Source organism: Manacus candei, unplaced genomic scaffold, assembly GCF_025592945.1.
Source record: "Manacus candei isolate 608988 ecotype Guabito, Panama unplaced genomic scaffold, ASM2559294v1 h1tg000086l, whole genome shotgun sequence".
Taxonomy (NCBI): Eukaryota; Metazoa; Chordata; class Aves; order Passeriformes; family Pipridae; genus Manacus; species Manacus candei.
Window position 1 is genome coordinate 3,805,233 of NW_026138134.1, and position 13,847 is coordinate 3,819,079.

At 51.9% G+C, this 13,847-nt stretch overlaps 2 protein-coding genes across 4 annotated transcripts; one reads left to right on the top strand and one right to left on the bottom strand.

The window, feature by feature from the left end:
- Window positions 1-612: 612 nt before the first annotated feature.
- Window positions 613-12,003, bottom strand: THYN1 (thymocyte nuclear protein 1). 3 transcript variants are annotated; one of them, XM_051812283.1, is made up of 8 exons: window positions 11,855-12,003; window positions 4,920-4,988; window positions 3,702-3,931; window positions 3,175-3,243; window positions 2,454-2,546; window positions 1,719-1,814; window positions 937-1,087; window positions 613-843 (listed from the first exon to the last, which is right to left on the bottom strand). In XM_051812283.1, exons 2-8 carry the CDS (start codon window positions 4,960-4,962, stop codon window positions 797-799), a joined length of 729 nt encoding a protein of 242 aa, XP_051668243.1. In that variant the 5' UTR covers window positions 4,963-4,988; window positions 11,855-12,003; the 3' UTR covers window positions 613-796. The 3 variants fall into 3 exon arrangements, with proteins under 3 accessions (XP_051668243.1, XP_051668245.1, XP_051668244.1); XM_051812285.1 differs by lacking the exon at window positions 11,855-12,003 and adding an exon at window positions 6,525-6,568; XM_051812284.1 differs by lacking the exon at window positions 11,855-12,003 and adding an exon at window positions 5,699-5,811.
- Window positions 5,853-13,646, top strand: ACAD8 (acyl-CoA dehydrogenase family member 8). The gene is made up of 11 exons (XM_051812267.1): window positions 5,853-5,980; window positions 6,972-7,072; window positions 7,463-7,632; window positions 8,346-8,455; window positions 8,695-8,771; window positions 9,023-9,160; window positions 9,796-9,931; window positions 10,023-10,120; window positions 10,340-10,492; window positions 11,916-12,018; window positions 12,838-13,646. Exons 1-11 carry the CDS (start codon window positions 5,899-5,901, stop codon window positions 12,888-12,890), a joined length of 1,221 nt encoding a protein of 406 aa, XP_051668227.1. The 5' UTR covers window positions 5,853-5,898; the 3' UTR covers window positions 12,891-13,646.
- Window positions 13,647-13,847: the final 201 nt, after the last annotated feature.

Genomic DNA, 13,847 nt, shown 5'->3' on the forward strand with positions numbered 1-13,847 from the left:
TTCTTGAGTCACTGCTTAGCAGCTGTGCTGGTAGAGAACCCATGCTTAAAAGTGAGCAAAGTGGCTTTATTTTCCTCTATTTCCCTGATGTCAGAACTAAAATAACATGGGAAAAATTTGTACCTGCAGGAAATTAACTGTGATCTGCTTTGTATATACATCTCTAGAGAGACTCCTTACAAGAGCATGTGGTGACAGGACAAGGGGGAATGGCTTCAAAGTGTGAAAGAGCAGGTTGAGATTAGATCTTAGGAGGAAATTCTTCCCTGTGAGGGTGGGGAAGGACAGGAACAGGTTGCCCAGAGAAGCTGTGGCTGCCCCATCCCTAGAAGTGGTCAAGGACAGGGGTAGCAGGGTGGAAGTAGGGGTAGAACAAGATGATCTTTAAGGTCCCTTCCAACCCAGGCCATTCTATGATTCTATTATTCTAAATTTTCTTGTTCTAGACAGAACTTAGTGATACCTTTCTGCAGAAAAATGTCCCTCTGCAGTACATGGAACTGCACTAGATCTGGAACTAAACACCTCAGAGAGGATGTACCTGTTTGGTCCTTCAAGAGATAAATAGCAGATTTTTTTCCCCTATTAAAAACTCAGAAGCTGCAATTGATTCCAAAAGGCTTTATTTATTTAAAAATAAGCAAAAATAACAGTGTGTCAGGGTAAGGGACGTGTGGCTGAGAATCGTGTGTGGGCGTGTTGGTGGGGCTGCGGCTGAGCAGGTAAACTTGAGAACTGTGCTGGTTGAGGAGGAGGCATCAGCAGGCTGGGGGGAAGCTGGGCTGCTCTCAGCTCCTTAATGTGGCTTTTCCTCTTCCAGGCTCAAGACAAAATCAAATTGCTCTGCGTTAAAAAGACAGAAAAAGCCGTGAGTGGAACTTGCAGGTTCCGTCTCTCCCAGAGGGAACGGCCTCGGGAGTCCAAGGGGGTTCTTACCTTGTGTCAGTGGTTGGATGGAAAGACGTTGTCTTGTGAAGAGCATCATGTCCTTCAGGGGCCCCCCATCTGCTTTGTGTGCCAGGTGGTGAGCCTTGATCTCCGAGAGGGGGATGAACCTCTTCGTCATCCGCACAAACTGCACGTCCACCTGGGCAGGGTGGGCAGCAAAGGAGCAGGGTTGGGGAGGGGTACAGCCTCCAGATGGCACATAACATCTTTGGAGGGGATAAAGGTTTAAAACCGAAGCAAATGACTGATGTGCACCACCTCATCACAGCCTGGAAGCTTTTTTCCTTGCCCGAGGCCACAAGAACTTCCAGGTGCTTCTGGCAGGTGATCTGCTCACATGGATTAGCACTGTGCAACAGAGTGTGCATTCATGTTGTCACAGACAACAACAAGTCAGATGTGGGATGGAGCCAGCCTGTGATCAGTCCCCTCCCTACAATTTAACGTGCCTCAAAAGCACAGCTTTGTTTGCTGTGGACTGAGATTGGTACTTAAAGATGCTCATTTTCCTAACCCAGAGTTCTGCCATGCAAGGAGGCCAGCTCTGCACCCAGGTAAGGTTGGAAAATTTAGGGAGATACATTTTAGCAGCCGTCTGGTGGGGATAGGGGGAAAGACACAGAAAATAGGATTGATTTTCTCTTGAGAGAGAAAAAGGCAGCTAGGCCAGGATAGAAGACCAAGATTTGCAATATGATGCAAAGAGGCTTCTCCCTTCACTCAGTTTGCACACAGAGCTTGGAACAGCTGTATTTAGTGCAGTACATTACCATGGACCATTTGGGGTTCTCCTTTCTGCTGGTGGAGTCATAGTGGGGATCCTTCTGATCAAACTGTGTGTGATCAGGGTAGGCCTCCTTTACAATCTGGAGCAGAAAGGGGAGAAGAATGAGAGACAAGTTCCCACCAGTTTAAAACAACTGTCAGCAAAGGGTATGAAATGCCCTTTGAAAAAAAGCTGTGACTAGACACAAGGAATAATCCAAGTGCAAAAATCAGCCTTGCTTCCCCTGGACTCCATTCTAATGGTGAGATTCCTTCACATTTCTTGGGTTGAAGCACTGCAGAACACTCCAGCTGTCAGTGAAGCATCACCTTCTGGAGATCAATGTGGCAGGAAAACATGCAGCAAAAAAACTGGGTAGGTGATGATAGTCCTTGTGGTGAGTTGTGCTCTTAGAGAAAAAGCTTTTCTGTGCCCTGGGTTTTATATTAATGCCTTGTGGGCTCAGCTGAAGTTAGTGAGTCAGATTTGAATCAGAGTGTGGAGCAACACTTGGCTTGGCTGGGAGTGCCCTGAAATGTCAGCAGGAAAACAGCACTGTGGTTCCATCTCTCTGGGGACAGATGCTTGAGTCAGCCCTGGACTGCTGAGCTGAGGTGCCCAGGGCTCATTCCCTGCTCAGACTGGACAACTCCTGCACTCCCTTGGTGCTGAGGCACAGGTAAGGAGCTGTTGGATAACCCATCCATTACTACTCCCCCCAAAACACAGACACACTCACCTTGACAATGGCCACAATGCCAGGCTCTTTACAGTTACTGTGGTAGAAGAAAGCCTGCTGCCCAATTTTCATGGCTCTCAGGAAATTCCTTGCCTGTCAGGGGCAAACAAGAGACTTTCAGCTCTTCCTATCAAGCTCTCAGGGCTTCATTACAAGCAGCCAGGAACAGGAACTAACAGCAAGAGAGGTAGATGTGCTTCAGAGCTACTCAGATTTTCCTACAGTTGTCATAGAGATGTTTTTGTGTTGGAATTAAAATAAGGAAAAACAAGGCTGAAGAGCAAGATCCTGTTGGTTAGAAAGTGTGTGGGAATTCAACAGCTCAGCCACCCTTGTTCCAAAGACTTAACTTGCTGTTAGCAAACAGGCAGCAGAGCAGATCATGTAGAGGGGGGAGCATATATAGCACAGGGATCATATCTAGTAGGGGAACCACGTGGAATTCCTTTGGAAGAGAAAGCTCTACACTGACAGGGCATATTTGGGCAAGTACAGACTTGCTAAAAGATGTCAATATTGACAGAATATTGACAGAATATTCCCCAGCCTGAATCTATCCCTGACCTAGAGGCAACTAAGGAGTTTAGACTTTAGACTCCTGCCAAAATGCACCTGTATAAACACACCTCAAAAGGAAATGCTTCAAGAAAGGGAACCACTTATCTGTGGGGGGAGCCACCTTTTTCCTGGTGCTGTTCCAGTGACTCCATGTGCTTCTTACCTGGTAGTTTCTCACTCCATCCCAGCAGGTTGTCTGATTGGGCTGAGCTTTCAAGTCATCAACGCTGAACTGCCAAATGGAATGAAAATCAGGTTAATTCAGGAGGTGTCTGATCCTCACTGTGTCATTGTCTGCACTGAGCCTAAACATTTGCTGCTAGTAGCTCCTTCTATTATAATATGAACTTGACACAATTTTTTCTTCCCACAGGGGCTGAAGAAAAGCCTTTGCAAAGGAGGAACACTGCAGTGGTGTAAAGGGAGAGCCTGAAATAGATGCTGCCCCTGTGATCAACAGCCAAGCATCCTGAGGACCTGATTTCCTCTTTTATTACACGTATGAAACCCCAAGGCTGTCACCCTGGAAAAACACAACCTTACATCTTTCTATTTCCAGGAAGACAAACGGGTTTAGAGAAGAAAAAGCAATCTGAGCTGTCTGGTCCTGCCCCTCTGGTCCCCAATGCTCTGGGCAGGGGTGACACTGCTGCTGTGCCCTGCTGAGTAAGGATGGGTGTCAGTGCTTACTTTCACATCCACTCCCTTCTCCAGCCTGCTCTCCGGTTCTGATTTCAGCAGCCAGTGGCAATATGTGATCTTGCTTTCCTCCCCACCAGACTCAGATTCTTTTGTCTTCTTCCAGTTCTTCCATCCCGACTTGGAGCTCCCAGCTGGAGGTTTTGCAGGCTTCTCTTCCTCCTCCTTATCCGAAGTCTCCTCCTCGGTTTTGGCAATTTTAGCATCAGGCTCTTTTTTATCTTAAAAGAAAGAAACAAACCGTTCAGGTAAAACACATTTTGTTTCACATTTTTCTGCAATGACTGGTGCTAAAATATTTTTAGTTGTTTAAGCTGGTTTCACCTGACTGCAGCAGAGGTTTGGTGCACCCCAGGTGTTAAGGATAAGGTAGTAGCATTATGCACCAGTGATTCTGAGTATTTCTAATTTGCATCTGAAATAAGTATATTTTTGTGTGTGTGTGTGCAGCATGCACAAATGGAATTTTAAAGTCACAGTTAGTCATTAAAAAAAAAAAAAGGACAGACCATGTTGCCCACATGAAGTGGAGTTGAAATTTTTTAATTAATTGCTGAGAAATCAGCTGCAGGCAACAAAGCTGGTTTAGGTGAATCTGGTGAGTAACAGGAACATTCAGCAGAAAAGTAAGCTATTTCTATTCTTGTAGCTGGAAACCTTATCTTAAGCCTCCACTGAGCTACCTGTTCAGAAGGGATTCATATCCCTTGTTTCTTCAGGACCCAGGCAAAAAAACCCCCCCTCAATTATTAAGAAGTGATTAAAGGGTAAGAAGGTGGTTATTTGTTAGAGTGGATCAAGCAGATGAGTGGCATGGATGAGCCAACTGTGAAATTTTTTTTCATCTTATACTTTTAACACCACATAATGGTGCCTCCAGTGCAAGGTTTTTGCTTTTTCCTTTTCCCATCAGCTTCCTGGCACTACACATACTCTGACTGGCCATCTCTAACGTGTAGGACCTGAAAGCTCTTCATAAATGGGCATGAATTACATATTCCTAACCAGAATATACATCATTGTCCTTATCACACACCCAGCAGACTTGTCTCAGTCTCGCCTGGGTGCTCAGCCCATTCTACACAGGAAATTCTGTCTGCAAAACATGTGGCTCTGAAAGTCAGACGGTTAATTCGGCTGCCTGTAGTTTCACTACAGCTTGGAACCTCAAATGAGAGATGCTAAATCAGTCAGGATGTCAGCACAGACCTGCTACTGCTCCTTTGTCTCTCTTTCTGCTCGGCCAAGGCATCTCTGGTCTCTTTGAATTATCTTCGCCTGACGAACGAGAGAAGGAGGAGGAATTAAGGAGGAGGAATTACTGCGTATTCAGGCAAGCTGGGAAAAGTAGAGCTGGCCGAGACAGAGCTGTAGGGAGAGTGGAGAGCGAATAAATCTTTCCCTGAGCTCAGCCACTTCCTCTATCAGTGTGAATGCTGGCAGGGGCTGGGGACCGCGCCCTGGGCTGATGGACACCAGCAGCAGGGCTGGATTCCTGCTCCAGAGCCGCTGGAGAACGGTCCCGGAGCCGCGTGGGCTGAGCCAGAGGGGCTGTGCCTCTGGAAAAGGGAGAAGCGCTTCCCTGCGGAGCCAGCCCCGCACCGGGGGCTCGGGCTCAGCCTGTTGCTCTCCGTGCCCCGCTCGCTGAAGTCCCTCCGGGAATGTCTCCCTTTGCAGACGTCAGACCCCACCTGGGCGCGTTTCCGCGTCACCTGCGCCAGGTGACCCTGCCGTGGCAGGGGGGGCTGGACCGGATCATCCCCAGAGCTCCCTCCCGACCCGCACAATCCCGTGCCAGGCGCCGAGCCGGGCGGCCCATCCCCTGCCCCCTCTCTCAGCAGGAGTTCCGCGGCTCTGCGCCGGCCTCCTCCTGCCAGGCCGCCTGGCATCAACTTTTCCACCTCCCATGCCAAGCTTCTCCCCTCCCCTCCCCTCTCTCCCTCCCCCTCTCCCTCTCTCCCTCTCTCCCCCCCCGAGCCCCCGCTCACCGGCCGCGCCGCTCCCGGTGCCGGTGCGGGATGAGGATGCTCGGGCTGCGGGAGGAAGCGGTGCCCGCTATGCAAACGCCGGGGCAGGGCCGGCTCCCCTCGCTCCCTCCCCGCTCGGGCGGGCGGTGCCGGGGGCAGGACTACAGCTCCCAGCCTGCCCCGCCGGGAGCCGGGAACCGGGAACGGGGACGGCCCCGGCCATGGCCATGGCGTGGCGAGCGGCCCCGCGGGTGGCGGCCCGGCTGGCGCTGGGGCGGCGGGGGATCGCGTCCTGCATCGACCGTAAGGATCCGGGGATGCCCCGATCCCAGAGATGCCCCGATCCCGGGGATGCCCCGATCCCGGCCCCGGCTCCGCCTGCCCGGCCCCCGATATCCCCCCCGGGGATGTCCCCCCGCGGCCCGGGGGGAGGCGGCGTGGGGGAAGATGGAGAGGGATCGGTGGTCCAAGAACTGTGCCCGCCTGGAGGGATGTGTCCATTCTCCTGCTCTTGTGTCCCTGCTCCCTGTGTCCCTGCACCGCCCAGGGCGATGCGAGCTCGGACACCCCGCGGTGGGTGGCCGGCAGTGGAGCAGTGCCCGCAAGGAAAGGTCCTTCACCCTCCCTGTACCTCCCTTACCTTTTTTAGACCCTTCCCGGCAATGGGACAGAACCCACAAGTAAACATCTTTCCCCATCCCTCTCCCCCCCTTACCTTTGTTAGAGCACAGCTGCAAGGAAAGGTCTTTCCCTCTCTTTGTACCCCCCTTACCTTTGTTAGAGTGTGCTCAGCAGTGGGACAGAACCCACAAGGAAAGGTCCTCCCACCTCCCTGTACCTCCCTTACCTTTGTTAGACCGTCAGGGTTTTCCAGGCTTGACAGTGAAATCAAAGAATATCTCAGAAAAGGGGGATTATAAAAAAGAAGGAAAGCAGGTTTTTTGCATGGGCAGACTGATAGGACAAGGGGGAGTGGATTTAGGTCAGATGTTAGGAAGAAATTCTGGCAGAATTCCAGCTGGCACAGGTTGCCCAGAGAAGTTGTGGCTGCCCCATCCTTTGAAGTGGTCAAGGCCAGGTCAGACAGGGCTTGAAGCAACCTGGGATAGTGTTTGTTTTGTCCTAAGAAAGCCCCTCCCAAAGCCCCCTGATACTCCTGAGGAACGGAGCAATGGTCTCTGCAGCAGACCCTGAGCTGTTTGTATGAGTTAAGGGGCACTTTGAGGTATAGAAGAGGTGGTTTTGCTGCTTTCCCACAACTGACACATATTCCAATCTCTTCCTGCTTTTCCAGCATCTGTCGGACTGACTGAGGATCAGAAGGAATTCCAAAAAGTTGCCCTTGATTTTGCTGCCAAGGAGATGGCTCCTTACATGGCTGAGTGGGATGAAAAGGTATGACAGCCTTGGAGGGCTTGGACTGCTCACTTTTCCCTCCTTTAACGTGTTGTGATCCTTGGGCCTCACCAAGGGGTTCCTGCAATACCTCCTTGATGCTGTCGTGCCATCTGTAGAGGTGTTCATTGAAGCTGCTGCTGCTGCAGCTGGGGTGGGAAATCATCAGAAATACTTTAAAGCTTTCCTAACCAGGCTATTCCATCGCCTGAAACCCGGATTTACTCCTGAAGATGGAATGTGTCTGCGTGGGGAGCCACCTCTCCTTTAACCCACCTGGCCAGCTTACACTCTGCAAGGAGTGTGGGACTGGACTTGGTAGCCCAGGTGTACCAGCAGATTGAACTGATGATGAACATTCACTGGGGATATCTCTGCCTGCCCCAACAGGAAATATTCCCAGTGGAAACCCTGCGGAAGGCAGCCCAGCTGGGCTTTGGGGGGATCTATGTGAAACCAGATGTCGGTGGCTCCGGATTGTCACGACTCGACACCTCCATAATCTTCGAGGCTTTATCAACAGGATGCACCAGCACCACTGCTTACATGAGCATCCACAAGTGAGTGTGTCTGCAGAGGGGTGGGTGGAAAACACAGCTGCTCTGTGGGCTCCAAATCCAGCTGGAACAGCTTCCTGGGTGCTGCTCATTTAAATATTGAAATTGTGACCTCGAGTAGGCACATCCCTGTGAGGATCCCTGGATGGCAGTAAACAAATAGGCTGCAAGGGATGCCACCAAGAAGTAATTTTAGCTTTGTGGCATGCGAGATGGGATTAAGTTCTGGATTTTGTTCCCTGGTCTCCCATTTAAGCTGTCTATAGATAGTAACTTGTTTGGAAAAAGCCTTTGTGCACTGGCCATACTGTGACAGAGCCCAGAGGCACCACCTGATACCAGGGCCCTGTCCTGCTTGTACAGACATGTCCAGGGACGGGCTCACTTGGCACTGGAAGCTGGAATGGTGATACCTCCTCCTTCCAGGTGCAGTTTTCTAAGACAGAGTAGGGCTGAGCACTGAGGGGAGCACTGAGGCTGTTACTGCTGTCCCACAGGGCAGTGGGTCTGTGGTGAATGGCAGGTGATCTCCTGGCTTCCAGGACACCTCATTTTGCCCTGTTTTGAGGTGGAACAATACACTTTCGGGCCTCAGGGCTTATGGCTGAGCCCCGTGGAGCTTTGCTCTGTTCAGCCAGGGATGTTCTTGTGTGACCTGCCTTCCTCCCAGGGCTGTGCTCACACCCTGTAAAGCTGCCCCTTCCCTCCCACTCCAGCATGTGTGTTTGGATGATCGACACCTTTGGCAGCGAGGAGCAGCGCCGCAGGTTCTGCCCATCCCTCTGTAGCATGGAGAAATTTGCCTCTTACTGCCTGACTGAGCCAGGTGAGCATCCTCAACCAGGAAAGCACCTCCCTTCCCGTGCTCCTGACACAGTTTAACTGAACATGAGCATTGAACGGAGCTGGAGGTGAAAAGTTTCTTTTCGTGTTCATTTGGGAGGTTGGGGAGGGGCAGGTGGGGATTGCTGAGATGCTCATGGTACAAACTCAGGTGTCTCCTGAGAAGAATTTGTAGGTTCTGCACCCTCTGCTTCACTGGCTGCTTCCTTACCTCTCCAACAGGGAGTGGAAGTGATGCAGCTTCCCTGCTGACCTCAGCTCAGAGGAAAGGGGACACCTATGTCCTGAATGGCTCCAAGGTACCTCTTTGCTCCTCTTAAGGCTACCTGCACACTGGGGCCTGGGTCTCACTGTCCTTTCCACCCCCTGCTGTCTCCTCTTCTCTGTGCACTCTCCCAAGGCAGGATGTGATCTGCAGAGCTTTCACCGGAGCCCCTAAATTCCTCCTGGCCGTGGGGTCTTTGCCCCTCCACCTTTGTATCCCAGCTGCTGCTGCAGGCTCAGGGTTGGCACAGGAAAGCCACACTTGTCTCTCTGTGCCCTTCTGCAGGCCTTCATCAGCGGAGGAGGGGACACTGATGTGTACGTGGTCATGTGTCGCACGGGAGGCCCAGGCCCCAAGGGCATCTCCTGCCTGGTGGTGGAGAAGGGCACTCCAGGGCTCAGCTTTGGCAAGAAAGAGAGGAAGGTAAGAGGCTTGGCTTGCCCTTCCTGAGTGCTTGAGGGAAGTGCAGGACAGAGATCACAGAATCACAGAATTTAGGTTGGAAAAGACCTCCAAGATTACTGTGCCTGATGCCCAATTTGTCCCCCAGCCCAGAGCACTGAGTGCCACGGCCAGACATTCCTTGGACACCTCCAGGAATGGGGACTCCAAACCTCCCTGGGCAGCCCCTTCCAGTGCCTGACAACCCTTTCAGTGAAGAAATTCTTCCTGATGTCCAGCCTGAACCCCCACTGGCACAGCTTGAGGCTGTGTCCTCTTGGCCTGAGGAGCTTGTCTGTGCAAAGCATTTGGGATCTCTTCTTGGATGGGACTGGAGTCCCAGCCTGGCATGGCTTTACCAAGCCAAGTCCAGCTTTGGTGAAGTTTGCCAAATACCCATCCCTTTGGTAAGTGAAGGATTTTAGTCTCAGGAGCGTGAAGGTTCATTGGATCTGTGCATTTTCTCAAATACATTCCAGTTTCCACACTGAGGACAAAGCACTCAGAGGCAGCTTGGCAATGACACCGAGGGGTTGAATGCAGGCTGGGTGGTTCTCTGCAGGAGCTGGAGGTGTGCTGCTCTTCAGGCAGCTGGAAGGTGCTCTGTTTTTTCCTAGGTAGGCTGGAATTCCCAGCCAACTCGGGCTGTGACCTTCGAGGACTGTGCTGTTCCTGTTGGCAACCGTCTGGGAGCCGAGGGGCAGGGCTTCAGCATCGCCATGCAGGGGCTGAATGGAGGCAGGATAAACATCGGTGAGAAGGGCAGGGGTGAAGGGCAGGATCATCCTGATGCTCATCTGAATTGGCTTCATATTCACCCTGTGTCCTTGGCTTCTCCCCCCAGCCTCGTGTTCGTTAGGAGCTGCTCATGCCTCTGTCCTCCTGGCTCGGGAACACCTCACTGTCCGCAAACAGTTCGGGGAACCCCTGGCAAACAATCAGGTAACCCTTCCATCAGCCCTGCACCCCTGTGCTCTTCCTGACCCTGCTGAACAGGCAGCCAGAGGTGCCATCACTCCCTTCTCAGGGTTTTCCCCGGAGAAGTCAGGATCACACTTTCCCTGCGGAAGGAAGCGCGTCAGGGCTGGGCGCTGCCTGGGGGCGGGGGGGGCTGTGCTTCAGGCCCCTCTGGGGGTGCTGACCTCGTGCTCCCCGTGGCAGTACCTGCAGTTTGGGCTGGCAGAGATGGCCACGAGGCTGGTGGCGGCGCGGCTGATGGTCCGGCACGCGGCGCGGGCCCTGCAGGACGGGCGGGAGGACGCGGCCGTGCTCTGCTCCATGGCCAAGCTCTTCGCCACCGACGAGTGCTTCCTGGTAGGTCACTCAGACACCACTTGCTGTCAGGGCTTCTGAGGCCCCCCCTTGGTGACCGGGGTGGCAGGAGGAAGTTTGATGCCATAGAGACCCCGATCCAAGTGTGTTCACTGAGCCTCATTTAGACAGAAGGACAGGGACCCGTTGGAGCGAGTCCAGAGGAGGCCACCCAGGTGATCAGAGGGATGGAGAGCACCTCTCCCACAAGGAAAGGCTGAAAGAGTTGGGTTTGTTTAGCCTGGAAAAGAGAAGGCTTCGGGGCAACCTAATTGCAGCCTTCCAGGACCTGAGGGAGCCTATGAGAAAGCTGGAAAGGGAATATTTACAAGAGCAGGTAGTGACAAGGGGGAATGGCTTCACATTGAAAGAGGAAGTTTAGATTAGGGTTTAGGAAGACATTCTTCCCTGTGAGGGTGGTGAGGCCCTGGCACAGGTTGCCCAGAGAAGCTGTGGCTGCCCCATCCCTGGAAATATCCAAGGCCAGGTTGGACAGGGCTTGGAGCAACCTGGGCTGGTGAAAAATGTCCCTGCCCATGGCAGGAGTTTGGAACAAGATGAGCTTTAAGGAACATTCCAACTCAAACCATGTTATGATTTCAGGACCAGGGTGTTTTTTATAAGACAGAGTTCTGCACCTGTGGATGCTGCAGGATCAGTCCCTCTGAAGTGCTTTCTCTGCTGCTTCCTAAGGGACTGAGAAGGGAGATGGGACAGGGAGCAGAGCATTTCTATTTTCAAAGGATAATTTCCATGTTGCACGGTGATCGTTCCTAGGTAGCAAGTGGTCTTTCCTAGACCACTGAAAAATACCTGATCACTTCGAAAAACACCTTATTATTTCCATACCTTATCAAAACGTCCCTGAAAAGAGAAAGCAAGAAGGGAGAGAGAAAAGCAAACCTGCCCCTTGACGCTTCCTAAATCAGTGTAATTTCGAAGCTACTGCGCTTTCTCAGCACTCTGTGTTTTTGCTATTATCGTGCTTTGTGTTCCAAATTGACAGATGGGACACAGGGAGTCGCGTTTCCATGGAAACCAGCGCCCTCCAGGCCCTTCCCTTGAGTGGCCGCCAGGTGGCGATCGGGCGGTTCGGGTTTGCATCCGCAAACCACAGAAATGCAGCAAAAAAGCGCCTTTTTCCCCTAAAATTACCCGTTCCTGGGTATTCCCATCCCCGTCCCCCGGGCGTTCCCGTGCAATCCTGGCCGCATGAATGTGAAACAGCGTTTAGGTAGCGTGACCCAGCGAGAGCAGCGCTGATGGGGGCAGAGAGCAGAGCTGTGCTGTCACACCACGGGTTTAGGAGATGGGACTGGGTGACCAGGGGAAAAAAACAATGAGGCCAGGTTCCTGGGGTCTTACCGGGCTTCTGCCACTGCTGTGTCCTCCAGAAGTCACCTCAGCAGCGATGTTCTCCTCTTAGATCTGTAACCAGGCTCTGCAGATGCACGGGGGCTACGGCTACTTGAAGGATTATGCAGTGCAGCAGTTCGTGCGAGACATCAGAGTCCACCAGATCCTGGAAGGTAAGAGACACTCGTACTGCCAGCGACCTGGCAGAGGAGTCAGGAGAGAAAACCCCCTCCGGAGGCCCCCACCTTCCCACATGACTCTGGGATTCTTAGGTTGCAGAGTCCTGGTTTGCTCTGAGCGTGAGGTGTCCTGTGTGAGTCCCTTGGCTGGGAGCTCTGGGTGTGTTGGAGCAGTTACTGTCTATTTTAAGAGCCTTACAGCAGAGGAAGATATTTAGTTGTCATGTTAGCAGTGCCTCTGTCCAGTTCCATCCCATTACTCCTCATCACGTGATGATTCTCCCTAACAATTCCTTTCCTGTGATTCTGGTCTGGCTGCACCCTTTGACATCATGTCTCTAACAGTATCTGGCCTTTTCTAATCTCAGTTTGGCCTCGTCAACATTTTGTTTTTCCTCCTTTGAAATCCCTTCCCCTACAACCAGGGTATCTGATAAGGGACATCCTCCTTTCCAACACTGAGTGGGCTTGCAGCCTTTGGGTGTGTTGTAAATGGTAAAGCAGAGAGCTCAGATGTTGGTATAAATCCAGTTCTGCTCGGTGCCTGGTGCCTGCACCCTCCCAATGCCCAAATAAAAGGCAGCACCACCATCTGATAAAAGGCAGCACCACCATCTGAAGCCTTTCCCAAGCAATTTTCTGGCACTTGTCAGCTCTGTTTTGGCCCAACACCTCCTAAATGCCACCTCAGCTGGTGGGAAGAGCTTTTCTGTGCTGTAAACTGCAGATCAGGGAAGAATTCCCTTGGCCTTTTTGGGGGGTAAAGTACTGGATTATCTCTTAACTGTCTTTCCAACCCTGTCCTGCCTGCAGGTACCAACGAGGTCATGAGGATGATTGTGGCCAGGAGTCTGCTGCAGGGATGAAGCCAAGAGCCATTCTCCAGCCTTAAAATTCCTTTGCCTGTTACAGCTCAGCCTGTTTCCCTCCCCTGCTCACCAACTCTCTCCCTGGGAGTGGAGAGGGGGATCCCCCAGTGGAAACAGTCTTCCTGCCTTATCCCCACGGGAGCACAGCTGGATGGCACAGCTGCACTCTGTGCCTGGCAGAGCTGCTGTCACCAGCCTGGACACATAAATCACATTGTGAATACAAGGCTCTGTCTCCAAATCTTGCTCCTGGCCTGTTTGCCACCCCTCCTCTTTGGAAAGAGCAACACCAGACCTGCTGCTCACCTCTGCCAAGCCAGGACTGGAATGGGATCTCAGGCAGAGGTGCAGCCTGACCCCATGGGATCAGTGAAATCTTTAGTTTGAGGGAGTTAATTGCTGTGCTTAAAAACCTGGGTGCTGACAGTGACCCACAGGAACTGCTCGAACCACCTGCAGAGTGCAGTGGCTTTTATCCCAGGAGCAGGATGCAGCATTCCCTCTCTTCCCAGCACACCTTTCCTGATGTCCCCACCACTGCTTGTTCTCCATATTCCCACCACATCTTGGTGCTTAATCTCCAAGAAGCCTTTGCAGCACAAAAGTGCAAATGAAACACGAAGGCTCTGCACAGAAATACTGAACTCTGTTGCCTCGTTGCTGTGAGTGGTGTAAGGGAAGTAAAAATATATGTAAATTAAACTATTTTTCCCCCTCGGGTTTGGAATCAATAAAGCAATGATGGAAATGTTATTGGAGTGTCAACGGTGATGATTTTCTTCTGTGGTATTTCAGGTGTTTAAACAGAGCTAACAGGGAATTTTCGAAGTAGGGGTTGCAAAATAGTTCTGCTGGAGGATTTTTTAGTTAATGTCTTTATTAACATCTTCAAATCAACCAGCTCCTTGTTTCTCTCAGCAGTACCTGGCAGGGAGGGGAGATGACAGAGCATTA

Coding starts and splice junctions, on each gene's coding strand:
- THYN1 (XM_051812283.1), bottom strand. CDS start 4,962: ATGCCTTGGCCGAGCAGAAAGAGAGACAAAGGAGCAGTAGCAG. Junction 3,932..4,919: donor AGACAAAGGAGCAGTAGCAG/GTCTGTGCTGAC, acceptor CTTTCTTTTAAG/ATAAAAAAGAGCCTGATGCT. Junction 1,815..2,453: donor GCATTGTGGCCATTGTCAAG/GTGAGTGTGTCT, acceptor TTTCTGCTCCAG/ATTGTAAAGGAGGCCTACCC.
- ACAD8 (XM_051812267.1), top strand. CDS start 5,899: ATGGCCATGGCGTGGCGAGCGGCCCCGCGGGTGGCGGCCCGGCTGGCG. Junction 8,772..9,022: donor ATGTCCTGAATGGCTCCAAG/GTACCTCTTTGC, acceptor GCCCTTCTGCAG/GCCTTCATCAGCGGAGGAGG. Junction 10,493..11,915: donor CCACCGACGAGTGCTTCCTG/GTAGGTCACTCA, acceptor TTCTCCTCTTAG/ATCTGTAACCAGGCTCTGCA.